The sequence below is a fragment of the Somniosus microcephalus genome, chromosome 18 (genome assembly GCF_052327205.1).
Source record: "Somniosus microcephalus isolate GS21.2 chromosome 18, FLI_Smic_1.0, whole genome shotgun sequence".
Taxonomy (NCBI): Eukaryota; Metazoa; Chordata; class Chondrichthyes; order Squaliformes; family Somniosidae; genus Somniosus; species Somniosus microcephalus.
In genome coordinates, this window is record NC_141004.1 from 70,608,985 (window position 1) to 70,632,893 (window position 23,909).

Genomic DNA, 23,909 nt, shown 5'->3' on the forward strand with positions numbered 1-23,909 from the left:
ATCACACAACTGACGTCATGATGTCATCACGCTACCGACGCTCTTAAAGGGACCCTGCACCGATAACCCAACCCAGCATGTACATATCACAACATTGCTATACATAGTGAATTGTGATTAGGTACATACAACAGCATTGGCTATACATTGTGTTATTGTCCCTATGTGGTCTCCGCCACATATGTCCCCCCAGAATTCACTAGCACTGGCAATGTCAGTCGTTGGGGGGGCCGGATCACACGGCTGGAACGGCTCCTCAGTTCCGGGGCGGGGACCGGGGGGTTCGTCGGAGGGACCTCGGGCGCTCCGTGGTGGACTGAGGGTGCGGAAACCGGAGGTCGGCCCTGCCTCGGGGGCTGTGCCAACTCAACGGGTCGGTCCAGATCCAGGTGGGCCGGCTTAAGATAGTCCACAGAAATGCAGTCCGGCTTACCGCCGACATCCACTAGGAAGGTCTTGTCCCCGGTTTCCAGGACGCGGAATGGTCCCTCGTAGGGTGGCTGCAGAGGTCCCCGGTGGGCGTCGTGGCGGACGAAAACATACTCCACCTCATCAAGGTCGAGCGGAACGTGGGACTGCGGGAGGCTGTGCTGTGAAAACTTTGGCGTTGTCCAGAAGGTCGGACCGCTGACGGGCTGCGGACCAAGGTTCCGTTGCGTTGGGGGACGAAATCCCCGGGAACCCGCAGCGGCTGTCCGTAGACGAGCTCGGCAGACGAGGACTGGAGGTCCTCCTTGGGAGCGGTCCTGAGTCCCAGCATGACCCACGGGAGTCTGTCGATCCAGCTGTCGTCCCAGAGGCTGGCCCGGAGCGCGGCCTTCATGGAGCGATGAAACCGTTCGCACAGCCCGTTAGCCTGAGGGTGGTATGCAGTGGTGCGGTGGAGTCTCAACCCGAGGCCTCGGGCAACAGCGTTCCAGAGCTCTGACGTGAACTGGGGCCCCCGGTTGGAGGAAATGTCAGATGGGGCGCCGAACCGGGCAACCCAAGTGCTGATGAATGCCCGAGCCACATCGGCGGACGTCGTTGAAGACAGCGGGTCAACTTCTGGCCATCGGGTGATTCTGTCGACCATCGTGAGGAGGTGGGTGACCCGCGGGAGGGCGGCAGGGGCCCCACCAGGTCCACGTTAACGTGGTCGAACCGCCTCTTGGGCACCGCGAAAGGCGCCAACGGGGCCTTAGTATGGCAATGTACTTTCGAGTGTTGGCATACCACGCAGGTGCTGGCCCAGTCGCGAACATCTTTCCTGAGCCCGTGCCAGACAAACTTAGCCGCCACCAGCTTCTGTGACGGCTTCCTACCCGGGTGGGAAAGATTATGGACGGCGTCGAAAACTTGCCGTCTCCATCCTTCGGGCATGACGGGACGTGGCTGCCCAACGGAGACGTCACACAGGAGTGTGGTGCCGGCAGCGTCGAACGCGACGTCTGCTAGTTGAAGGCCCATGACCGCCGTCCTGTAGGCCTGGATGTTTGGGTCGGAGGCCTGGTCGGCCGCCATGCGGGTGTAGTCGATGCCGAGGTGCACGGCGCTGGCGACGGCTCGGGAGAGACAGTCGGCGACGGGGTTGTCTTTCCCAGCCACATGCTGGATGTCCATTGTAAACTCCGAGATGAAGGCCAGCTGGCGTTGCTGACGGGCCGATCACGGCTCGGAAGCTTTGGCCATGGCGAAGGTCAACAGCTTGTGGTCCACGAACGCCATGAACGGGCGGGCCTCCAGCAGGAAACGGAAGTGTCGGACGGCGAGGTAGAGGCCGAGAAGCTCGCGATCAAAGGTGCTGTACTTCCGTTCGTTGGGGCAGAGCTGCCGGCTGAAGAAGGCGAGCGGCTGCCAGGTGCCGTTGACCCACTGTTCGTGGACGGCGCCAACCGCATAGTCCGAGGCGTCGGTGGTGAGAGCGATCGGCGCATCAGGTAACGGATGCGCCAGCATGGTCGCGTTAGCCAGGGCCCTTTTCTTGTCCATGAAAGAATTGGCCATCTCATCGGACCAGTCGACGGCGAGTGTGTCGGGCTTGCCTTTGAGGGCCTCGTAAAGGGGCCGCATAAGCTGGGCTGCTCGGGGGACAAAACAATGGTACAAGTTCACCATGCCCAAAAACTCCTGTAGGGCCTTCACGGTGAGAGGTCGTAGGAAGTCCATCACGGCCTCCACTTTCGATGGGAGTGGCACCGCCCTGTCCTTCGTGATGCGGTGCCCGAGAAAGTCGATCGAGGACAGCCCGAACTGGCACTTGGCTGGGTTGATGATTAGGCCGTGTTGGCTGAGTCGTTCGAAAAGAGTCCGGAGGTGGGACACATGTTCCGTCCTGGAGGCGCTGGCGATGAGGATGTCGTCCAGGTATACGAACAGGAATGTCAGGTTCCCTAACACGGTGTCCATTAGGCATTGAAAAGCCTGTGCGGCGTTTTTGAGGCCGAATGGCATGCGGAGAAATTCGAATAGCCCGAACGGGGTGATTACCGCGGTTTTCGGGACGTCCTGCGGCCAGACAGGGACCTGGTGGTAACCCTGGACGAGGTCCACTTTCGAGAATACCACTTTCCCGGCCAGGCGGAGGGAAAAGTCCTGGATGTGTGGAATCGGATAGCGGTCGGGGGTCGTCGCATCGTTGAGGCGCCGGTAATCTCCGCACGGGCTCCACCCACTGCCTGGTTTCGGTGCGATGTGGAGGGGCGAAGCCCACGGACTGTTCGACCGGTGGATGATACCAAGGCACTCCATGGTGTTGAACTCGGCTTTGGCAATGGCGAGCTTCCCCGGGTCGAGGCGCCGAGCACGGGCGTAGACGGGCGGACCGGTGGTCGAGATGTGGTGTTCTACCCAGTGTTTGGTGGCGGCGGATGAGAACGTGGGCTTCATGAGGTCCAGGAACTGGGCGAGGAGGCGGGAAAACTCATCGGAGACCGAGAGTGCGCTGGACAACTACGTCGTGCTGGACCCGCTAAGGGAACAGGGGAGCGAGCTGAAGGTTTCCGTGTTGATGAGACGTCAGTTCTTGACGTCCACCAAAAGGCCATTGGCGCAGAGGAAGTCAGCGCCGAGAAGGGGGGTGGACACTTTTGCTGTGACAAAGTCCCAGGTGAACCGCTGCCCGCTAAAGCAAAGCGCCACGTTCCGTTTCCCGAAGGTGCGGATGGAACTGCCGTTGGCGGCTTCGAGGACAGGGCCGTGGTTTCCCCCTTGAATGTCTATGGTTGACGCGGGCAGGACACTCACCTGGGCGCCCGTGTCACAAAGGGAACGACGTCTGGAGTCATTGTCTGTAATAAACAAAAAACTGCCTGAACGGCCGACAGCCATAGCTGCCGACGAGTGGTCTTTAGTTTGTTTCGACATGGGAAAACTGCACGGGGGCCGGCACTTCCTGGCTTTGGGGCCGAACTGCGCATGGCAGAAGCAGAGGCTTGAGGGTTGCCGCTGTTGGGCTGTATCAGTGGGGGCAGGGCTCCGCGTGGCTGCGCAGTACTGTTGCCCGGCGGAGAAAAATTTGTCGGCCTCCTTGGCCAGGTCGTGGAAATCAGTAGTGGAAGAGTTGGCTAAAGCCGACCGTACCTGACCTGGTAGCTGTTGAAGGAACAGTTCCTTGAAGAGGAAGCACGGCGTGTGTGTGCCCAGGAGGGCCAGCATGTGGTCCATCAGCTCCGAGGGCTTGGAGTCACCAAGCCTGGGTAGAGAGAGAAGCCGGCGTGCACGTTCGGCTTCGGTGAGTCCGAAAGTTTGTAAGAGGTGCGCTTTCAGCGTACCGTATTTGTTGAGCTCCGGGGGGTTTTCGAGCAGGTTCATGACTCTGGCCGCGGTGGAGCTGCCAAGAGCAGAGACGACGTAGTAGTACCCCGTGTCGTCCGCGGTGATGTCCCGGAGTGCAAATTGAGCCTCGGCCTGGGCGAACCAAGCGGCAGCCTGTTGTTCCCAAAACTCGGGTAATTTGATGGAAACGCCGTTCATCGCCATTTCAGATGAGGTCTTTGGAATCGTCCAAAAGAGCAGCGGGGTCACCAATGTTGGGATCGATAGAAATCAATAGGCAGAGACTTTTGTTTAAGCAAAGGCAAAACGTGTCTTTCTTTAATCACTCTGCACGAGGTCTGAATGGCTCAGCCCCGTGCAGGGGCTATGACGTCATCACGCAACCGACGTCATGACGTCATCACGTTACCGATGCTCTTAAAGGGACCCTGCACCGATAACCCAACCCAGCATGTACATATCACAACATTGCTATACATAGTGAACTGTGTTTAGGTACATATAACAGCATTGGCTATACATTGTGTTATTGTCCCGATGTGGTCTCCGCCACATCGTCATGGCAGAACCTGGACCCGGAGGTTCTTGGCTGAAGCTCTACAGGCATTGGTGTTCACGGTGGAGAGGAGGCGGGCAGTCCCATACCCGCAAACTAGCAGGAGGCCCTCGCCCCACACATCCCGGACCATGTGGCCTGAGGTCGCAGACCACGTCACAGCCAGCACTCTTGTCCCCAGGACCCACACTCAGTGCAGGAAGAAGTTTAATGAGCTGACACGGGTGGTCAGGGTGAGTGAAGGCTTCAGCAAATGCCACGTACCACCATCTGTACCAAGCTTCACATTCTGCTCAATACACCACACCCCCAGCACACACAAAGCAACAATCGCCACCCACACCTCACAATCATAGCTTCACTCCACCCTCACAAACTTACCACTGCTGCAACACTCACACCCACATCTCACACCTTGCACACACTGACAGCTATTCAACTATAGCAGGCACATCACCGAAACGCATTGCACTAAACTCACTCAACACTTCCCTTTCTCTTGCAGGCTAAGGTGGCAAATAATCTCTGCAAGCGGGAGCAAACAGGCGAGGGCCAGGCGGACATTCAACAATTAAGCCGGCTCGAGGAGCAATGCAGTCTCAGTTTGAAGCCTTCCTAGCTCTGACTGCTGCCATCGTGGCTGGGCTTACCACCGCTGACCGGGGCTTGCACGGTGTCGCAGCAGGTCAGCAATTTGCGCTCACACAGATTGCCGGGAATGCTGAGGTGCCGCACTGGGGGAATGGCAGTGGGTGAGTGGTGCAGGACCCTGCTGTCCTCTCTCAGGATGGCAGCATTCCTACTCCCACCACTGCCTCTCAGCCACTTCCCTTGCCGCTGCCTGTTAGCCAGCCAGCCCAGACTGCTGCTGCCCATGCCGAGGTGGTGCAGTGTACATCCGGACCTTCTAGGTCCAGAGCTGCTCGAGGTCGTCCAACAAGGCCATCGGAAGTCTCCCGCACGGAAACTCAGCGGCTTTTCACCAGCCATGCTACAGCCACTGGGGGAGCACTTCGTAGGAGCACTAGGTTAGGAAAACCCACACGAAAGACAGACACTAACGGATCGCAGGAGGGTGATTAGTTAATAGTATTATTGTAAATACATGTGATGTGATTATTGATAAATTTATTAATTTTATTTGGACTATCTTTGGTGGTGTCTTTCATTTCAGCTTTGTGGCCAGAAGAACGTTGTGATATTCCATGAGATGGGGATGATGCGATGGGGATGTGGTGAGCAACAGGGACCTGGGGTTTCATTCATCAGAATTGGAGTCTGATGAGCCATTCAAAGGCAGCTCATCTGGATGGATGATTGGCTGCCAGCCTCCTCCCTCCCTCCTCTTCCTCTTTCTCCTTGCTCTTCGTCCTCCTCCTCCTCCACTCGCTTGTCCTCCTCCTGAGGTGGTCCCACAATCCCTGCTGGCAAGGGCGGCACCCTCATGATGGCCAAGTTGTGGATCATGCAGCAGACCAGCACGAAATGGGACACCCGCTCTGCCGAGTACTGGAGGGCTCCTTCCGAGTGGTCAAGGCAGTGGAACCATTGCTTCAGTAGCCCGATGGTCTGCTCGATGATGTTCCTGGTGGAGGCATGGCTCTCATTACATGAGCACTGGGCACGAGTATTGGAGGGGAGTCAGGAGCCAACTGCAGAGCGGATAGCCCCTGTCTCCGAGCAGCCACCCTAGAGTTTGCTGTGGTGGCTGGAAGATTGCAGGCACACCGGACTGGAGCAGGATGAAGGCATTATGGCTGCAGCCAGAATAGCGGGCATTGACATTGAAGTTTCGCTGTGCGTGGTCACACATCAACTGCACATTAAGTGAGTGGTAGCCTTTGCGGTTACGGATGATCTCAGGATTGTTTTGTGGTGCCCACAAAGCCACGTGTGTACAGTCAATGGCACCCTGTGCTATGGGGAAGCCTGCTATCCTGGCAAAGCCACATGCGCGCTCGTCCTGCTTCTCTCTGCCGAGAGAGAAGACAACGTAGTCACTTCTCCTGGTGTAGAATGCCTCAGTGACCTCCTGGATGCAGCGATGGATGGAGGACTGTGAGATGTTAGCTATGTCTCCTACTGCAGACTGGAAGGAACTGCTGGCGAAGAAATTGAGGGCCACGGTGACCTTGACTGCCATTGGGAGAGCCATGAGCGCCATGTTCTGTGGCTACAGATCTGGTTGCAGGAGGTGCCAGAGTTCTGTGACCACCTCCTTGGTGAAGCGTAGCCTCCTAAGACACTGCTCCTCGTTTAATTGGAGGTAGGAGAAATGCTGTTGGAAGATCCTAGGTGGGTAAGACCTCCTTGTGAGAGCCCTCATGGCCCTCCTCCTCCTCCATCTGTGTGCATGTTCCCGTCTTCCTCCGCTCCCTCTGCCATAGATCCTGGAGACCAAGGTCGACTGCTGGTACAGTCCCCATGACTGTGAGCAAATGTTGTGAGCAGAAGCCTTTAAAAAATCATGAATGAAATCTGCACTTGCAACAACTCCCTGTTACCAAAGAACCTTGAAATAAGTAAAGAGAGCTGTTGGAGTTGCAGAAAGTAGCACAAAGCCACTCAAACTGCAGAACCATGTCAGGTGCAACAGATTGCTGATGATCCCTTTAAATATCACTGCTGCCACTTCCTTCCTGCTGTTGGATGCCAGCTCTCCTTCTCATTGTTTAGAAATGCCGGTAAGTTGAATGGTGAAAACAAATGCTGCAGATCGGGCATCAAGTGAGCGTTGCACACTCACTGATGTCAAGGTGGTGTTCATTTAAATCCCTCCGGCGATCACGTTTACCAGCAGCGCTACCACCCCTTGCTAAATGGCACCTGCCACGGGAGCCACCACCAGCTGGCGGAAGAGTGTTGGTCACTGTTTTCAACATTTCATGGCATTACCGGGGAGGATGTAGAAGAATTGTTAGAGAGCACTGGGAAAAGGAATTGGTTCTGAATAAATAATCAGAACTCAAGGTGGATAAGTCACTGGACCCTGGTGCCATGCACCCTGGGCTCTTGAAAGATGCCAGAGAGAAGATCAAGGTAAGACTATAGTTTTTCTGTCTGTCTCAGATATACAGCTTGTACCAAGAAACTGGAGGGTAAATTACAGACCAGTTAGTGTAAGTAGCCCAATGTTACAGTTTACATTTAAGTTGTCTTAGCTAAAGGTGAAACATTAACCACTTTAATAATCGGATTTTTTAAATTCATTCCTGGGATGTGGGCATCACTGGCAAGGCCAGCATTTATTGCCCATCCCTAATTGCCCTTGAGAAGGTGTCAGTGAGCCGCCTTCTTGAACCGCTGCAGTCCATGAGGTGAAGGTACTCCCACAGTGCTGTTACATAGGGATTTCCAGGATTTTAATCCAGTGACCATGAAGGAATGGCAATATATTACCACGTCACGATGCTGTTTGACTTGGAGGGGAACTTGGAGGTGGTGGTGTTCCCATGCGCCTGCTGCCCTTGTCCTTCTAGGTGGTAGAGGTTGCGGGTTTGGGAGGTGTGGTCGAAGAGGCCTTGGTGAGTTGCTGCAGTGCATCTTGTAGATGGTACACACTGCAGACGCAGTGGTGGAGGGAGTGAATGTGTAAGGTAGTGGGTGGGGTGCCAATCAAGTGGCCTACTTTGTCCTGGATTGTGTCGAGCTTCTTGAGTGTTGTTGGAGCTGCACTCATCCAGGCAAGTGGAGAGTATTCCATCACACTCCTGACTTGTGCTTTATAGATGGTGGAAAGGCTTTGTGGAGTCAGGAGGTGAGACACTCGGTGCAGAATACCCAGCCTCTGACCTGCTCTTGTTGCCACAGTATTTGTGGTTGGTCCCGTTAGGTTTATGATCAATGGTGACCCCTAGATTGTTGATGGTGGGGGATTTGGTGATGGTAATCTCATTGAATGTCAAGAGCCGGCGGTTAGACTCTCACTTGTTGGAGATAGTCATTGAATGGCACGGCTGTGGCGCGATTGTTTTTGCAATGTATCAGCCCTAACCTGAATGTTGTCCAGGTCATGCGGGTACGGTCTGCTTCATTATCTGAGGAATTGCGAATGGAACTAAACACGGTGCAATCATCAGTGAACATCCCCACTTCTGAGCTTATGATGTGGGATAGGCCATTGAATAAGTAGCTGAAGATGGTTGGGCCTAGGACACCGCCCAGAGGAACTTCTGCAGAAATGTCCTGAGGATGAGATGATTGGCCTCCAACAACCATAACCATCTTCTTTCATGCTAGGTATGACTCCAGCCAGTGGAGAGCTTCCCCTGATTCCCATTGACTTCAATTTCACTAGGCCTCCATAATGCCACACTTGGTCAAATGCTGCCTTGATGTCAAGGGCAGTCACTCTCACCTCACCTCTGGAATTCTGCTCTTTTGTCTATATTTGGAAAAGGCTGTAATGAGGTTGGGAGCAGAGTGGTCTTGGCAGAACCCAAACTGGGCATCAGTGAGCAGGTTATTGGTGACTAAGTGCCACTTGATAGCACTGTCGATGACACCTTCCATCACTTTGCTGTTGACAGAGTCGATTGATGGGGCAGTAATCGGGTGAATTTGTCAGGGAGCAGTAGCATAGTGGTTATGTTACTGAACTAGTAATCCTGAGGCCTGAACTAATGATCTGTGAAACATGAGTCCAAATCCTACCATGGCAGCTGTGGAATTTAAATTCAGTTAATTAAATAATTCTGGAATAAAAAGCCAGTAAATAGTGACCATGAAGCCAGATTGTCATAAGACCCACCTGGTTCACTCATGTCCTTCAGGGAAGGGTATCTGCTGTCCTTGCCTGGTCTGGCTTGTATGTGACTCCAGGCCCACAGCAATGTGGTTGATTCCTGAATTGCTCGGGCCTGAATATTTCGGAGTTTTTCCACTGGCAGAGGAGTGGGATCTTTGATCTGACTGATTGGGTTTAACGGGAACTCAACTTACTAAAGAAGGTTTTCTCTCATTTTATTGTGAGGTCAGGTAACAGTTCTCCTGTGCGGAGTCTAACAAGCCTCTTTCTTGTTGATTGAATTGCTGTAGGTACCTATGATTTAGTGACTATTGTTTGTGGACTGGTTCAACATTATCTGCCATGGGACATCTTTCCAGAGATACTGAGAGTCACCAAATCAGGTGAGCAGAAAGGCCCCATCCCCGTAAGACAGCTCGGATTGTCATTGTGGCATCCACAGGACCTGGCATCAAACAAGGCAACAGCACCAGGGGCAGGTCTAATTCTCCACAGAAAGAATCTTTTACACTCATGAGCCGGAAACAAAAATATCTCGGAGGTGAAGGATGGGCGTGTTCAAAGCATATTGTTCACCTTCTTCAAAATCGTAATGTTTGTAGAATAATTGCAGGCAAATGTTCAATCAGTTATACTGCAGGTACCCACTGTTAGAGCAGGGTCAGACCGCACTGAGCTATACTGCAGGTACCCACTGTTAGAGCAGGGTTAGACCGCACTGAGCTATACTGCAGGTACCCGCTGTTAGAGCAGGGTCAGACCACACTGAGCTATACTGCAGGTACCCACTGTTAGAGCAGGGTCAGACCACACTGAGCTATACTGCAGGTACCCGCTGTTAGAGCAGGGTCAGACTGCACTGAGCTATACTGCAGGTACCTGCTGTTAGAGCAGGGTCAGACTGCACTGAGCTATACTTCAGGTACCCACTGTTAGAGCAGGGTCAGACTGCACTGAGCTATACTGCAGATACCCACTGTTAGAGCAGGGTCAGACTGCACTGAGCTATACTGCAGGTACCCGCTGTTAGAGCAGGGTCAGACTGCACTGAGCTATACTGCAGGTACCCGCTGTTAGAGCAGGGTCAGACCGCACTGAGCTATACTGCAGGTACCCACTGTTAGAGCAGGGTCAGACCGCACTGAGCTATACTGCAGGTACCTGCTGTTAGAGCAGGGTCAGACCGCACTGAGCTATACTGCAGGTACCCACTGTTAGAGCAGGGTCAGACCGCACTGAGCTATACTGCAGGTACCCACTGTTAGAGCAGGGTCAGACCGCACTGAGCTACACTGCAGGTACCCACTGTTAGAGGAGGGTCAGACCACACTGAGCTATACTGCAGGTACCCGCTGTGAGAGCAGGGTCAGACCACACTGAGCTATACTGCAGGTACCCGCTGTTAGAGTAGGGTCAGACCGCACTGAGCTATACTGCAGGTTAGAATGGCCTGAGACTGCTATACTGCAAGCAGAGTGCAGTATAACTCTGTTCTTGGGGAATGCTTGTTGTTATGTATTGTGTGTTCTATTGTGTGTTCTCCTCCCACCTGTGGTGGCGCTATCACAGGAGATAAATGGTTGGGTATTCTCTCGGTTAAGTTTAGCTCTCTTTGTTCGGAACTTGCCAGAACTTCCTTTCCTTCCAATAAAGCACTTCATGTTTGAATCTCTGAGTTCTGAGTCCTAAATTGTGTCTAGGTAGAAAGGTACCGACACAACAAGTGGCAACGAGGAGCGGATGAATCTGCGTACGTTACGGGTGCAGTGAGTAAACAGAAAATTTAATTTGAAATGTGAGATGGCTACTATATTAGGAAACATCGGTGATTTTGATGAAAATGTGGAGCAATGGAGCACATATACGGAACGTTTTGACTATTTTGTATTGGCGAATGCGGTGGCAAATGAAAAGGTCGTGCCTACCTTTTTGAGTGTAATCGGGCCGAAGACTTTCAATTTACTTCGCAGCCTCGTGCAGCCAGATAAGCCAGGAACTAAAACATATAAGCAACTAGTGGAAATTCTTGGAGCACATTTTTCACCAAAACCTCTGGTTGTTGCTGAGAGATTTAGATTTCACAAACGGAATCAAGAGGAGGGGGAATCAGTGACAATGTTTATTGCTGCTTTAAAAAGGTTGTCGGAACACTGCCAGTTCAATGAGGTGCTGAATGACACCATTAGAGACAGACTTGTGTGTGGTCTGCAAAATGCAGCCACACTGAAGCGCCTTCTTACTGAGGACAACCTTACTCTTGAAAAGGCCATTGAAGTTAGTGTCTCCATGGAGATGGCGGAAAAGGAGGCTCACCAGTTGAGTTCAACAGGGAGAGTTCACAAGGTGTCGTCTGAGCCTAAAGGTGCGTGGAACGGCACATGTTACCGTTGTGGGAAAACGGGCCATCACGCTAATGACTGCTGGTGTACGGAGCTGGAATGCCGAAATTGTGGCAAAAAGGGTCACATTGAACGTGCCTGTAGAGGTAAAAAAAGAACAGACAGAGCTGGGAAGCATGGAAGCAAAATGTCTGTATTTGGACAAGAGAGGAAAAAGAGTGTTCATTCAGTGCAGTATGATGGAACAAGCAAAACAGAGGGGAACGACACCTCTGAGGAGGAAGAGGTGCATATACTGACGGTTGCAGGTGGTTCAAATGGCTACTGGGTGTCACCACTGGTGGAGGGACAATCAGTGCGGATGGAGGTGGACACAGGCGCGGCTGTGTCCCTTGTTTCAGATACTGTCTACAACAAAATGCTAAAGCATCTTACCCTTCAGCCAACAAACATTGTGCTAAAGACGTATACCGGCGAACCTGTGGCCATGAGAGGCGTCATTGAGGTGACAGTTAAATTGAACGGACAGACTTGAAAACTGCCACTATATGTGGTAAAGGGAAATTACCCATTGCTACTGGGACGTGCGTGGCTAGAGAAAATCACGCTGGACTGGCCTGCAGTCCGCATGATGTCAAAAGGGGAGTCAGGTCTGACTGCAGTGTTAAACAAACATGCAGAACTCTTCAATGGGGAACTTGGGAGCATGAAAAAGATCAGCGTGAGACTGGACATTAAACCTGACAGCAAGCCGAAATTTCACAAAGCCCGACCTGTACCCTATGCAATTAGGCCGAAAGTTGAGGCTAACTTGGAGGCCTTAGTCGAGAATGGAGTCCTGGAGCCTGTGAGCATGAGCAAATGGGCCACACCCATTGTTCCTGTCCTGAAAAAGGATGGATCTGTTCGAATCTGAGGAGATTTTAAAGTGACTATTAACCCGGTGCTGTCTGTGGAACAGTACCCTCTTCCCCTCATTGAGGGTCTTTTTACGGGCCTGGCCGGAGGGCAAAAGTTCAGCAAAATAGACTTATGCCAGGCTTATCTACAAATGCATGTCGATGACAAATCAAAGGAGCTGCTGACAATTGTGACACACAAGGGGCTATACTGGTACTGCCGCCTTCCATTTGGAATTACGTCGGCCCCTGCTCTATTCCAGAGGGCAATGGATCAGATTTTGAGTGGACTGCCAGGAGTCCAGTGCTACCTGGACGACATCCTTGTCACTGGGACAAATGAGGAGGATCATCTTCTGAACTTGGATGCGACACTACAACGACTGAAAGAGTACGGACTCAGAGTTCATAAAGACAAATGTGAATTCTTTCAGTCTTCAGTTGAGTACCTGGGGCATGTGATTGACGCTACTGGCCTGCATAAGGCGCCGCCAAAGGTCAAGGCGATCGTGGAGGCCCCAGCACCCCAGAATGTGAGCCAGTTACGTTCATTTCTGGGGCTACTTAACTACTATGGGAAGTTTATTCCAGACTTAGCAACATTGCTGAAGCCATTACATCAGTTGCTATGTCAAGGCAAAACATGGAAATGGACTGAACTGTGCAACGAAGCTTTCGCCCAAGCAAAGAAAGCATTGCTGAATTCGGAGGTCCTGACACACTTCGACCCAAAGCTACCCGTGCAGCTAGCATGTGATGCATCACCATATGGTGTGGGAGCAGTCATATCCCACATCATGCCTTCGGGTGAAGAGAAACCTATCGCCTTTGCATCACGCACCTTGAACAAGGCCGAGAGTAACTATGCGCAGATCGAGCGCGAGGCCTTGGGAATCGTTTTTGGAATTCGAAAATGTCATCAGTACCTGTTTGGGAGAAGGTTCACACTCCTGACAGACCACCGTCCATTGACTTCAATCTTCGGGCCCCACACCGGAATTCCGTCTCTCGCTGCAAGCAGGATGCAAAGGTGGGCTTTACTGTTGTCAGGACACACATACGACATCAAATGTCGCAAATCAGACTTGCACGGCAACGCAGACGGTCTCTCGAGGCTACCCTTGCCTGTTACTCCCCCAGAGCCTCGTCAGATAGACATCTTCTACTTTAGACAAGTGGAGGGAGCACCTGTCACTGCAGTTCAGGTGCGAAGGTACACCCGCAACGATCCAATCCTGTCTGAGGTAATGGACGATGTCATTCGAGGGAGAGCGATAGGAGATTCTCCTAGTTTGAAACCTTACGTTTCAAAAAGAAATGAGCTCTCCGTCCAGGCAGGTTGTCTTCTTTGGGGACGCCATGTCATCATTCCGCCACCTCTGAGGGAACCTATACTGCAACAATTTCATACAGGCCACAGTGGGATGGTTCGGATGAAGGAAATGGCAAGAAGCTACTTCTGGTGGCCAGGTCTCGATGGGAATATTGAGGAGAAAGCCAAAACATGTTCCCCATGTCAAAGGGTCCGGAATGTTCCACAGCTGGCAACCCTACACCCCTGGGATTGGCCTGCAGAAGTGTGGCAGCGAGTACATGTGGACTTCGCCGGTTCTTTCGAAGGGAAGATGTTTATGGTGGTTGTGGACACTTGTAGCAAGTGGCCGGATGTCGCTGTGATGAGGTCTACCATGGCAGAGAAAACAATTGGGAAACTTGGTGAGATGTTCAGCCGTTATGGCTCACCGGAACAACTCGTAAGTGACAATGGTCCACAATTTGTATCACAGGAGTTTGCAACCTTCCTGCATGTGAATGGTGTCCAACACATCAGGTCTGCGCCCTATCATCCCTCTACTAACAGCCAGGCAGAAAGGTTCGTGCAAACTTTGAAGCATGCCTTGAAGGCATCGCAAGGTCAGGGCTCAATCCACCAACGTCTGAACAGCTTCCTGTTGTCCTACAGGAACGAGCCGCATGCCACAACCAAAACTTCCCCCGCTTCGCTCATGATGAAGAGGCAGTTGCGGACAAGTTTTGACTTACTCAAACCTCCAAGGGCAGAGCAGGTTGTCCATCGTCAACAACAAGCTCAAGTTGAAAAGAGAGAGAAAAGAGCCAAGGAGAGACGGTTTCATCCAGGAGAGCACGTCCTAGCTCGAAACTACAACACTGGACCGAAATGGGTTCCTGCTACGGTGATCGCGCAGACGGGCCCTGTGTCTTACACGGTTGAGACTGCTGAGGACGTCGTCTGGAGAAGACACACAGATCAACTGTTGCTAGGAGCAGAGACAGCCACAGAGGCTCCAACGGCTGGTTGGCCTGAACTGTTTCCGAATGATACCGCAAACCAGCATCCTTTGCCACAGTGCTCTTCTCCAACACAGGATGTCAAAGAGACTGTTCCACCTGTGCAAACTCCTGACTTTCAACTGACACAGGCACCTTCTCCATCCAGGCCTGTGTCAATGCCTACTGCTGTGGAAGCCAGCGATGACCGCCGGTATCCTGTCAGAGAGCGGCGGCCTCCAAGACGCTTGGATCTGTAGGCTTAGTGACTTACCCACAAGACTGGGGCAGAATAAACCCCAGGGTAAAGTCAGGGTTTGAGGCAGTCTACCTCTACCCTAGGTTAGTTGAGTGTATTGAAAGTAACTTACCTATTGAGGAATAATGTGGACCTTCCATTTAAGAGGGGAGGAAATGTTATGTATTGTGTGTTCTATTGTGTGTTCTCCTCCCACCTGTGGTGGCGCTGTCACAGGAGATAAATGGTTGGGTATTCTCTCGGTTAAGTTTAGCTCTCTTTGTTCGGAACTTGCCAGAACTTCCTTTCCTTCCAATAAAGCACTTCATGTTTGAATCTCTGAGTTCTGAGTCCTAAATTGTGTCTAGGTAGAAAGGTACCGACACAACACTTGTCTTACCAGTGCTTGTATTACATGAGGCTTTCTAACGGTTACTCGTCTCTCTTGCAGGAGGCTCTATCTGTTTCACACTGACAGCTGAGGTGAATGTTTACAGAAGTAAACTGCTTGCTTTAATCCAAGAGCTGGTGAGCAAAGGGCTGTGGGAGAAGGTTGTGGAGCAACATGTGGAGAAGTGGCAGAAGGAGCTTCTGCCGACACAGATAGCAGACGAGTACGTTGATGGGGTTGTATCTGTCTACAGGAAGAAGTAATGATGCTGTCACCAGTCTCTGGATATTCTGGGAGTTTTGTATTTACAAATTGTCAATTGAATGAATGTAATCTGACAATAAATTAGTCAGAACTCACCTGGTGCAAATAAACCAAAGAGAATTTGTCCTTGGTGTGCTGCTGACATTGCATTGTGGGTAAATTTAAAGGGCTGTCCTCACATATCTTGGGACAGAAATTGTAACAGCTTCTGACTCCACCCCTCGGCCTTGCAACTGTCTGAGGCTGAACCAGACCATCCTAAAGCTTGGTGTCATATCTGACCCCAAGGTGAGCTTCTGACCACATATCAGCACCATCACCAACACCGCCTATTCCACACGTAACATCTCCCGACTCTGCCCCTGCCTGAGATCATCTGCTGCGGAAACCCTCATCCATGTCTTTGTAACCTCCAAACTTTAATATTACAACACTCTCCTGACCGGCCTCCCATCTTCCACCCTCCATAAACTTGATCCAAAACTCTGCTGCCCGTACCCTAACTCACACCAAGTCCTGTTCACCCATCACCCCTGAGCTCGCTGACCTACATTGGCTCCCGATCTAGCAAAGGCTCAATTTTAAATTCTCCTTGTTTTCAAATCCCTCCATGGTCTCGCCCATCCCTATCTCTGTAACCTTCAGCTCTTCAACCCTCCCAGATCTCTGCACTCCTCCAGTTTTGGCCTCTTGCGCATCCTCTATTTTAATCACTCCACAATTGGCGGCTGTGCCTTCAGCTGCCTCGGACCTAAACTCTGGAATTCCCTCCCTAAACCTCTAGGCCTCTCGACCTCTCTCCCCTCCTTTAAGATGCTCCTTCGGCTCTGTTGGTGGAAATAAGGGGCCTCACGCCAGTTTAATGCCTCTGTGTAAAGTTGTGCTGCCGTGTAAGCAGCCAGTGTCGCAACACTCTGTTCAGGTAAACATGTTCGACATGCGGCCTAACCAGCCGTCTGTGGGGCCACTGCAGGCTGGCACCAAATAGGAAATTTAAAAAAAAATAACCTTAATGTGGAACCTGGAGGACCAGGAGTGTTCCTCCCCGGTCCTCTGCAGCACACAAGATCGTTTCCAGCCCCCATCCTTCTCACCTGGTCGGCCCCACATTAATCATTCAATCTGTCTCCCGATCACTCCCAGCTCCCTCCTGATCATTTCCTCCCCAGCATCTGGTCACCTCCTCCCTCCCAATCTCTTTCCCCTCCCTCTTCCTGCTGGCCTATGCTAAACCCTCACACAACCTTACAATGCTTTCACTGCTGACGATGCAGACCCACAGGGCACACATTACTGCTGCAACTCACAATGAAGCGATTTGGTGCCCTTGTCGGTGTCTTCACACTACTACGAAAATACTGCAGTTGAAACTGACAGTTAAACAAACGTGGTTTAATGTACTGAAACAGTTATAAACAAAAGAACGCAGGAGAAACTCCAAACAGGTCTATCAACAAGCTGGATCCACGAGGACAGAACTGAAACGCCCTACCCCCCTGACGTCATGACGTCATGACGTTTCCCGCCGTTGGGAACGTCACGTGACCCGCGTGATGACGTCATCGCGTCAGATCGTGATTTTATCGATCCTGCGCCGTTTAAACAGCGCACAAACTTAAAGGTAACAACTATGATTAAAGACAATTATAAATGTTACTGCAAGAGTCTCTTGATGGCTGCCACATACGCCCCCCCAGAATTGTCTTTAACGAGGAACGTCAATCGCAGAGGAGGTCGGACAAGCCTGTTTGACCGACTCCTAAATTCCCAGAGAGGAAAACGCTGAGCAGGTGGCGAACTGGCAGGTAGCACGGTGCGGGTAGGTGTGGCGGTAGCCGGCAGCCAGCCCCGGCGCGGGGGCTGAGCAGGTTCGACTGGCTGTTCGAGGTCCTGGTGCGCAGGCTTGAGGCGATCGACGGAGATGTGCTCCGGCTTGCCCCTGAAGTCGATCACGAAACTCTTGTCCCCGGACCTGGAACGGACCCGCATATGGAGGTGTGAGCGGGGTGCGATGGGCGTCTTGGCGTACAAAGACGAATTTGGCCTTTGACAGCTCCACGGGGACGTTGGAGGAAGGCAAACCGTGCTGCGAGGTCGGAACAGGCCTGAAGCACTGAGCCGCGTCCCGGTGGGCCTCCCGCTGACCGGCTGCAGACCACGGCCGTGTAGGTGACGGCAGGAATTCGCCCGGAGCCCAAAGTGGTTGGCCGTAAACCATTTCCGCGGCAGAAGACTGTAAATCCTCCTTCGGCGCTGTGCGCAGTCCCAGCATAACCCACGGCAGTTTATCGACCCATCCCACATCCAGAAGGCTGGTCCTGAGCGACGCCTTCAATGAACGGTGGAACCGCTCGCACAACCCGTTTGCCTGCGGGTGGTAGGCCGTAGTGCAATGGAGTTTAGTGCCTAATGCGGAGGCCACCGCATGCCATAGTTCCGACGAGAATTGCGCCCCGCGGTCGGACGAAATATCCGCCGGAACACCGAAATGGGCTACCCATGATGAAATGAAGGCTCGAGCGACATCCGCAGAGGTGGTAGACGTCAGGGGAACCGCCTCTGGCCACCTCGTGGTGCGGTCCACCATCGTCAGAAGGTGTGTAAAACCACGGGATGGTGGAAGTGGACCCACTAGGTCGACGTGAATGTGGTCGAACCGCCACTCTGGCACCGCGAAGGTGGCCAGAGGGGCCCTGACGTGCCGTTGCACTTTGGCCCGCTGACAAACCACACAAGTGTTCGCCCAGTCGCGGACGTCTTTGTGTATCCCTCTCTATACGAATTTGGAGACCAGCAGCTTTTGCGACGCATGCACCCCGGGATGCGACAGCCCGTGAATGGCGTCGAAAACGTCTCGGCGCCAGGTCGACGGAACAATCGGACGTGGATCACCCAAGGAGACGTCGCAGAGGAGAGTGGTACCTGCCGAATGGAACGGTACATCTCTCGGCTGAAGTCTGGCGGGGTCATAACGAAAAGCTTGAGTCTCCGGGTCGGCAGCCTGGTCAGCTGCCATTCTCGCATAACCAATGCCTAATTAACATAAGAACATAAGAACATAAGAAATAGGAGCAGGAGTAGGCCAATCGGCCCCTCGAGCCTGCTCCGCCATTCAATAAGATCATGGCTGATCTGATCCTAACCGCCAATCTACTATCACAGAACCATCTCCTGAATCTAACAGAATTAGACACACGAAATAGGAGCAGGATCAGGCTACACGGCCCCTGGGCCCGCTCCGCTACCCACAGGGCCATGACCGATCCTGGGAACGCCGTGATCGCCTGCACCTTAGCTCGAAGCGGCGTTGCTCCCTCAGAAGTTATGCGGTGTCCTGGACGGCGGCACGGGAGAGGCAATCCGCTACGACATTGTACTTGCCGGCCACATGCCGGACGTCGGTGGTGAATTCGGATATGTAGTGATGTAAGAAAAAGGAGGCTTACCATCAAGTAACTTTAAAGTAAGCTTTAAGTAACTTATAAACACACTATATACAAGAGAGGTCTTTACCATGCCTCTGGTAGAAGCCTCTTACAATACTGAACAGACCAGTATTTATACCAGTCCAACAGGAAGTGACACATGACAGGAAGTGAGGTATGTACACAGTTCATAGTTCATAGTTCACAGTTCACAGGAAGTGATGACATAACTTCCCGGAAGTTATTATTTTTATCACATTCTTCCCTCCTGCAGGTTTAGGAGGCTGTGGTCTACCTTTTGGTCCGCAGCCGCCGAACAAGGAAGAGTCGCACCCGTTTGGGTTCCCGTCGTAGAGGGTCGCTGGTCCGCTTACATGCGGTTGGCCATTGGCCAGAGTCCGTGTGGCCTGGATTGCCCTGTGAAGGGTCGGGGAGATCATGGCTTCGAGTACGAGCCCCAATAGGTTCAAAGTCAGACTGCCTCTGTTCAGAGGGAGGTGCAGAGCTGGTCTGTGGCAGACCAGTACTTTCATGCGTGGTACTGGGAGGGTCGCAACCTTGAGCACGGGGTTCTACCGGCACCAAGCTAGTTGGTGTCCGATCAGGATCCTGGAGAGGGGTACCCGATAGGTCCCAAGGGCTAGATTTTCAGTTGCTTGCGCCAGCAGTTAGCGCCTTAAGAGAAGTGATTTCCGGGCGCTATGCGTGTAGCGCCCGGGCGCAGCGCAGTTTGCGCCCCGCCCCAAATTAAGTTGCCCGTTAGCGCCGGCGCAAAGTTTAGCGCCCGCCCGGATGCGCGCGCAGAAAATGACGTCACATCCTCGTGCAACGCCCTTTGGCCGCCCCGATTGCAAACTTCAGTCGGACCGCCCCATTGTGCGGCGGGCGGCCGGAGCGTTTGGAAAAAGGAACGCAACACAACCAGCGCGGGCCCCGGGGGGCGCTAATTAAAGGGAACGTCCTCTCCAGTATAAAGGCCATCCTTTTTTCAGAAAACAGTCTTGTGCAACGCATTTCTGGAGACACAACAAGGAGGATAGCTAACTGGTTTCAAGCAGCAAGAGCCAGGTATTTTTGGACTCAGGCAACAGCGCTGCAAGTGGCCATTTGGAAATTAGAGTGTTTGCCAGGATTTGATGGGGGTTGCATGGGGTGCCAACGCGGAGCTGCAGCTCCATGTCCGTAGGGCTCGCAGACGCATTGTGAGAGGGGCAGCCCTGGCTAGAGGCAGAGGGGGCTACAGGCGTCGGCCACGTAGGCCTTACCCAGTCAGGCTATACCGCCAGCAGCGCTCCTACCTAAACATGAGTGCCGCGCGATGTGTTAAAAGGCTCCGATTCCGAAAGGGGGTGATTGCAGAGATCTGCCACCTGCTTCGCCGAGATCTGCGGCCAAAGCTCAGGTGCAGGACGTCTCTGTCGGTGGAAGTGAAGGTGACAGTGGCATTGAACTTCTATGCCACCGGCTCCTTCCAATACGCTGCTGGGGACATAGCAAACATCTCCCAGTACGGCGCGCATCGCTGCATCCGCCAGGTGACCGAAGCACTGTTCAGAAGGAGAAGCCAATTCATCTCCTTCCCCATGGCCCTGGAGAGCCAGCATCAGCGCGCATTGGGATTTTCCAGACTTGGGGAATTCCCCTTGGTGCAGGGCGCCATTGACTGTACGCATGTGGCTTTGCGGGCCCCTCTGGAGCATGGCGAGCAGTATCGCAACAGGAAGGGCTACCATTCTCTGAATGTGCAGCTGGTCTGTGACCACAAGCAGCGCATCATGGCAGTCAATGCCAGCTTCCCAGGCAGCAGCCACGATGCCTTTATCCTGCGGCAGAGTACTGTGCATGACATGTTCCAGGCACAGCCTCCCCCAAGAGGATGGCTACTCGGGGACAAAGGCTATCCTTTGTGCACCTGGCTCATGACCCCGCTCCGCGCGCCCAGGACCGCTGCTGAAGAGGCCTACAACGAGAGCCATCAAACCACCCGCAACATCATCGAGCTAACTATTGGGGTCCTCAAGCAGCGGTTCCGCTGCCTTGATCGCTCCGGAGGAGCTCTCCAGTATTCGCCGGACCGGGTCTCCCAATTTGTGGTGGTTTGCTGCATGCTACACAACCTGGCTATCCGCAGGACTCAGGCACTGCCACCTGACGTTGGACCAGCACCTCAGGAGGAGGAGCAGGAGGAGCATGAGGAGGAGGAGGAGGAGGAGGAGGAGGAGCAGGAGTACGTTCCCAGGAGGGAGCGACCAGGGCCAAGGGCCGCACGACGCGACCTTATTACACGGTAATTCTAAGCCCCCTGTCAGGGAATGGCCAGGGGCCATGAGGGAAGATGAATGCAGCCGCTCCGCAAGCCCTCAGCCGGCGAAGCCAACAAACACTAAGAAGAACAACCATGGAGACTGCATGAATAAAGATAATTTTTTATTACACAAAAATGAAAAGCCCTTCCCACATGAATCCCCAAAAACAATAAACGGGCCCCACAAAAAGCCCAACAAACGACTCACTCCCACAAACTGGGGAGGAGCCACTCCACCTTTATTGAAACCGGGCCTCAACGTCGGCCTAACGCAAAAAAAAAGCCCTCCAAAAGCACAACCATGGGCAAAATAAAGATGGCCACCGCCATATTAAAGGAAAGCTGGCCACACCCTCTACTGAGTGGCCCGCGAGGGCGAGACCTTGGCCAGCATTTTGCCTCCCCTGCCCTGCCTGCTGCTCCTTCGCAAGCTCTGCCCAGTGGCTGCTGCGAGGCTGCGGGAAGGCGCCTGAGGCTCAGATGCCCTTCCGCCAGATGCCGCTGGGGGGCGGCCTACACGGCGTTTGGGCCTCGAGGGGCCGTCTCCTGAGTGGCGCACCTGAGCCTGGCCACCATCAGCTGCAGCCGCTTGCCCTTGACGCCCCAGAGGGGGAATGGCGGCGACGGATGGCGCAATGTGGGCCAGCTGGCGTCTGGGATGCGCTGGCTGGTGCTGTGGCGCGGTGGCACTCGGCCGGGCCCGCACTGCAGGATCCGCAGCAATCAGCCGACGGCCGGCTTGCTGGGATGGTCCAGCGCGGCGCCTGCCCTGGCGATGCCTGCCTGAGACAGCGCGTGTGGCAGCAGTGAGTGGCCCTGTGGTCCTGGTGTGCGCGCGCATCACATCCGCCAGGGTCTTGACGGCATCAGTTAGCATGCGGCCAGTCGCGGCAGTTGCTGCCCCGAACTCGCGCACACTGGTCGCCAGCGACTCGATGGCCTCAGGCATGCGCCCCACCACGCTCATGAGCTCCGTGTGGCGCCGGTCCGAGTCGTCGGCCATCTGATCGAGCTTCCGCACCTCCTCCGAAGTGAAGGTGTCCGGACTGGAGTCGCGACTCTCCCGCTGGGGAGGAGGGGGCCGAACTAGGGGACCCTTGCCGCGTTGGTGACGGCGAGTGTGCCGAGCAGCAGCACTCCCCTCTGATCCTTCCCCCCTTTGGGGGGAAGGCCGCGGGCCACGCGCACGGCTGCTGGGTGGCTGGACGCCACTGGTCCCAGAAGCTGCATTGCCCTGCGACAGTTCCTCCAGGCACTCGTCCAGTGAGGAGGTGTCAAGCATTTCCTCCTCTCCTGCGGGACGTGACTGTTCCCCCGAAGGTCCGGCTTGCTCCTCCTCCTCCTCCTGGTTGGAGGTGCTGTCACTGGCAGCCTCAGGGTCCTGGTCGTCACCAGCTGAAAGCAGGAATGCACAAGAGTAGCTTCAGAGTGAGGAGACGGCGTCAGCGAGGGAGTTAGGACTGGTGGGATTCAGCGCATTGGTGGGACAGTGGCAAAGGAGGTAGCTCGGATGGGCCAGTGCGACGCGAGAGGGCCAAAAGGCGAGGTCCTTACCATTGCCGGGCAGTGGAGGGTCGGATACACCGCACGCTGTGGGGACAATCACACGGGCTCCCATGAGCACACACACGCGCTCCTCCAGCCGAGTGAGCTTCTGCAGCTTGGCGCGGCCACCCCTGGCACGGGCCTGGCGATTAAACGCTACTTTAGCCTGCAAGAGAAAGGACGGGCTGTAAGTGCGCAGTGAAGCCCTGATGTAGTGTGCACTGCCTCCCATGGTGGAATAGCTTGGACAGAGTGAAGCCCTGATGTAGTGTGCACTGCCTCCCATGGTGGAATAGCTTGGACAGAGTGAAGCCCTGATGTAGTGTGCACTGCCTCCCATGGTGGAATAGCTTGGACAGAGTGAAGCCCTGATGTAGTGTGCACTGCCTCCCATGGTGGAATAGCTTGGACAGAGTGAAGCCCTGATGTAGTGTGCACTGCCTCCCATGGTGGAATAGCTTGGACAGAGTGAAGCCCTGATGTAGTGTGCACTGCCTCCCATGGTGGAATAGCTTGGACAGAGTGAAGCCCTGATGTACTGTCCACTGCCTCCCATGGTGGAATAGCTTGGCCAAAGTGTAGAGTGCCGAATGGCCATTTGATGCTCATGACTGTCCCAATGCTGCTGGCTGAGGGCTGGCCAAAAGGACTTTCAGGTCCCTTTGCCCATCATGTCAGGTGTACATGCAAGAATGAGGAGGAGACTGGAAAGGCTACTCACCCTCACAATCCTGGTCAGATCGTTGTATTTCTTACGGCATTGTTTGTGGGTCCTGGGGGCCTCGCCGGTGAACGTCACCCTCTGGGCGATCTGCTTCCAGGCTTTGGTGTAGTCGTGGTGGGTTGGATTCCTCCCACTCTCTGGAAACAAGATCTTGCGCCTCACCTCCAGAGCTGTGACCATTATGTCCAGATCACCCTCTGAGAAGCGCAGGGCACGCTGACGGGCCTTCTCTGGCGTTGCCATGACTCCCTGGGGCTGAGCAGTAGTGTTGAGGCCTCTTTGCAAGGCTGCAGTGTGCAGGGCGTGGCAGCAGACCAATTCGTCCCTTCCCCCTTTAAGAGCTGGTCGGCACCACGGGGTCTGCTGTCAGTGCAAAAATGACCGCACCCGTGCTGCGCCCCGCCTGGGCGCTATCCCTCTGGACCGCCGGC

General features: G+C 53.8%; 1 protein-coding gene across 3 annotated transcripts in view; it reads left to right on the plus strand.

Moving 5' to 3' along the window:
* The window catches only part of LOC147105366 (methyltransferase-like protein 27), a 47,361-nt gene extending 31,758 nt beyond the window's left edge, over positions 1-15,603 (plus strand). For 2 of the 3 annotated variants that reach the window (XM_086011660.1, XM_086011659.1), the window contains exons 5-6: positions 9,350-9,442; positions 15,276-15,603. In XM_086011660.1, the coding sequence (XP_085867786.1) occupies positions 9,350-9,442; positions 15,276-15,478 (296 nt within the window). In that variant the 3' untranslated portion in view covers positions 15,479-15,603. The remainder of the gene's footprint in view (positions 1-9,349; positions 9,443-15,275) is intronic. The other variant, XM_086011661.1, reaches the window with a different exon arrangement.
* Positions 15,604-23,909: the final 8,306 nt, after the last annotated feature.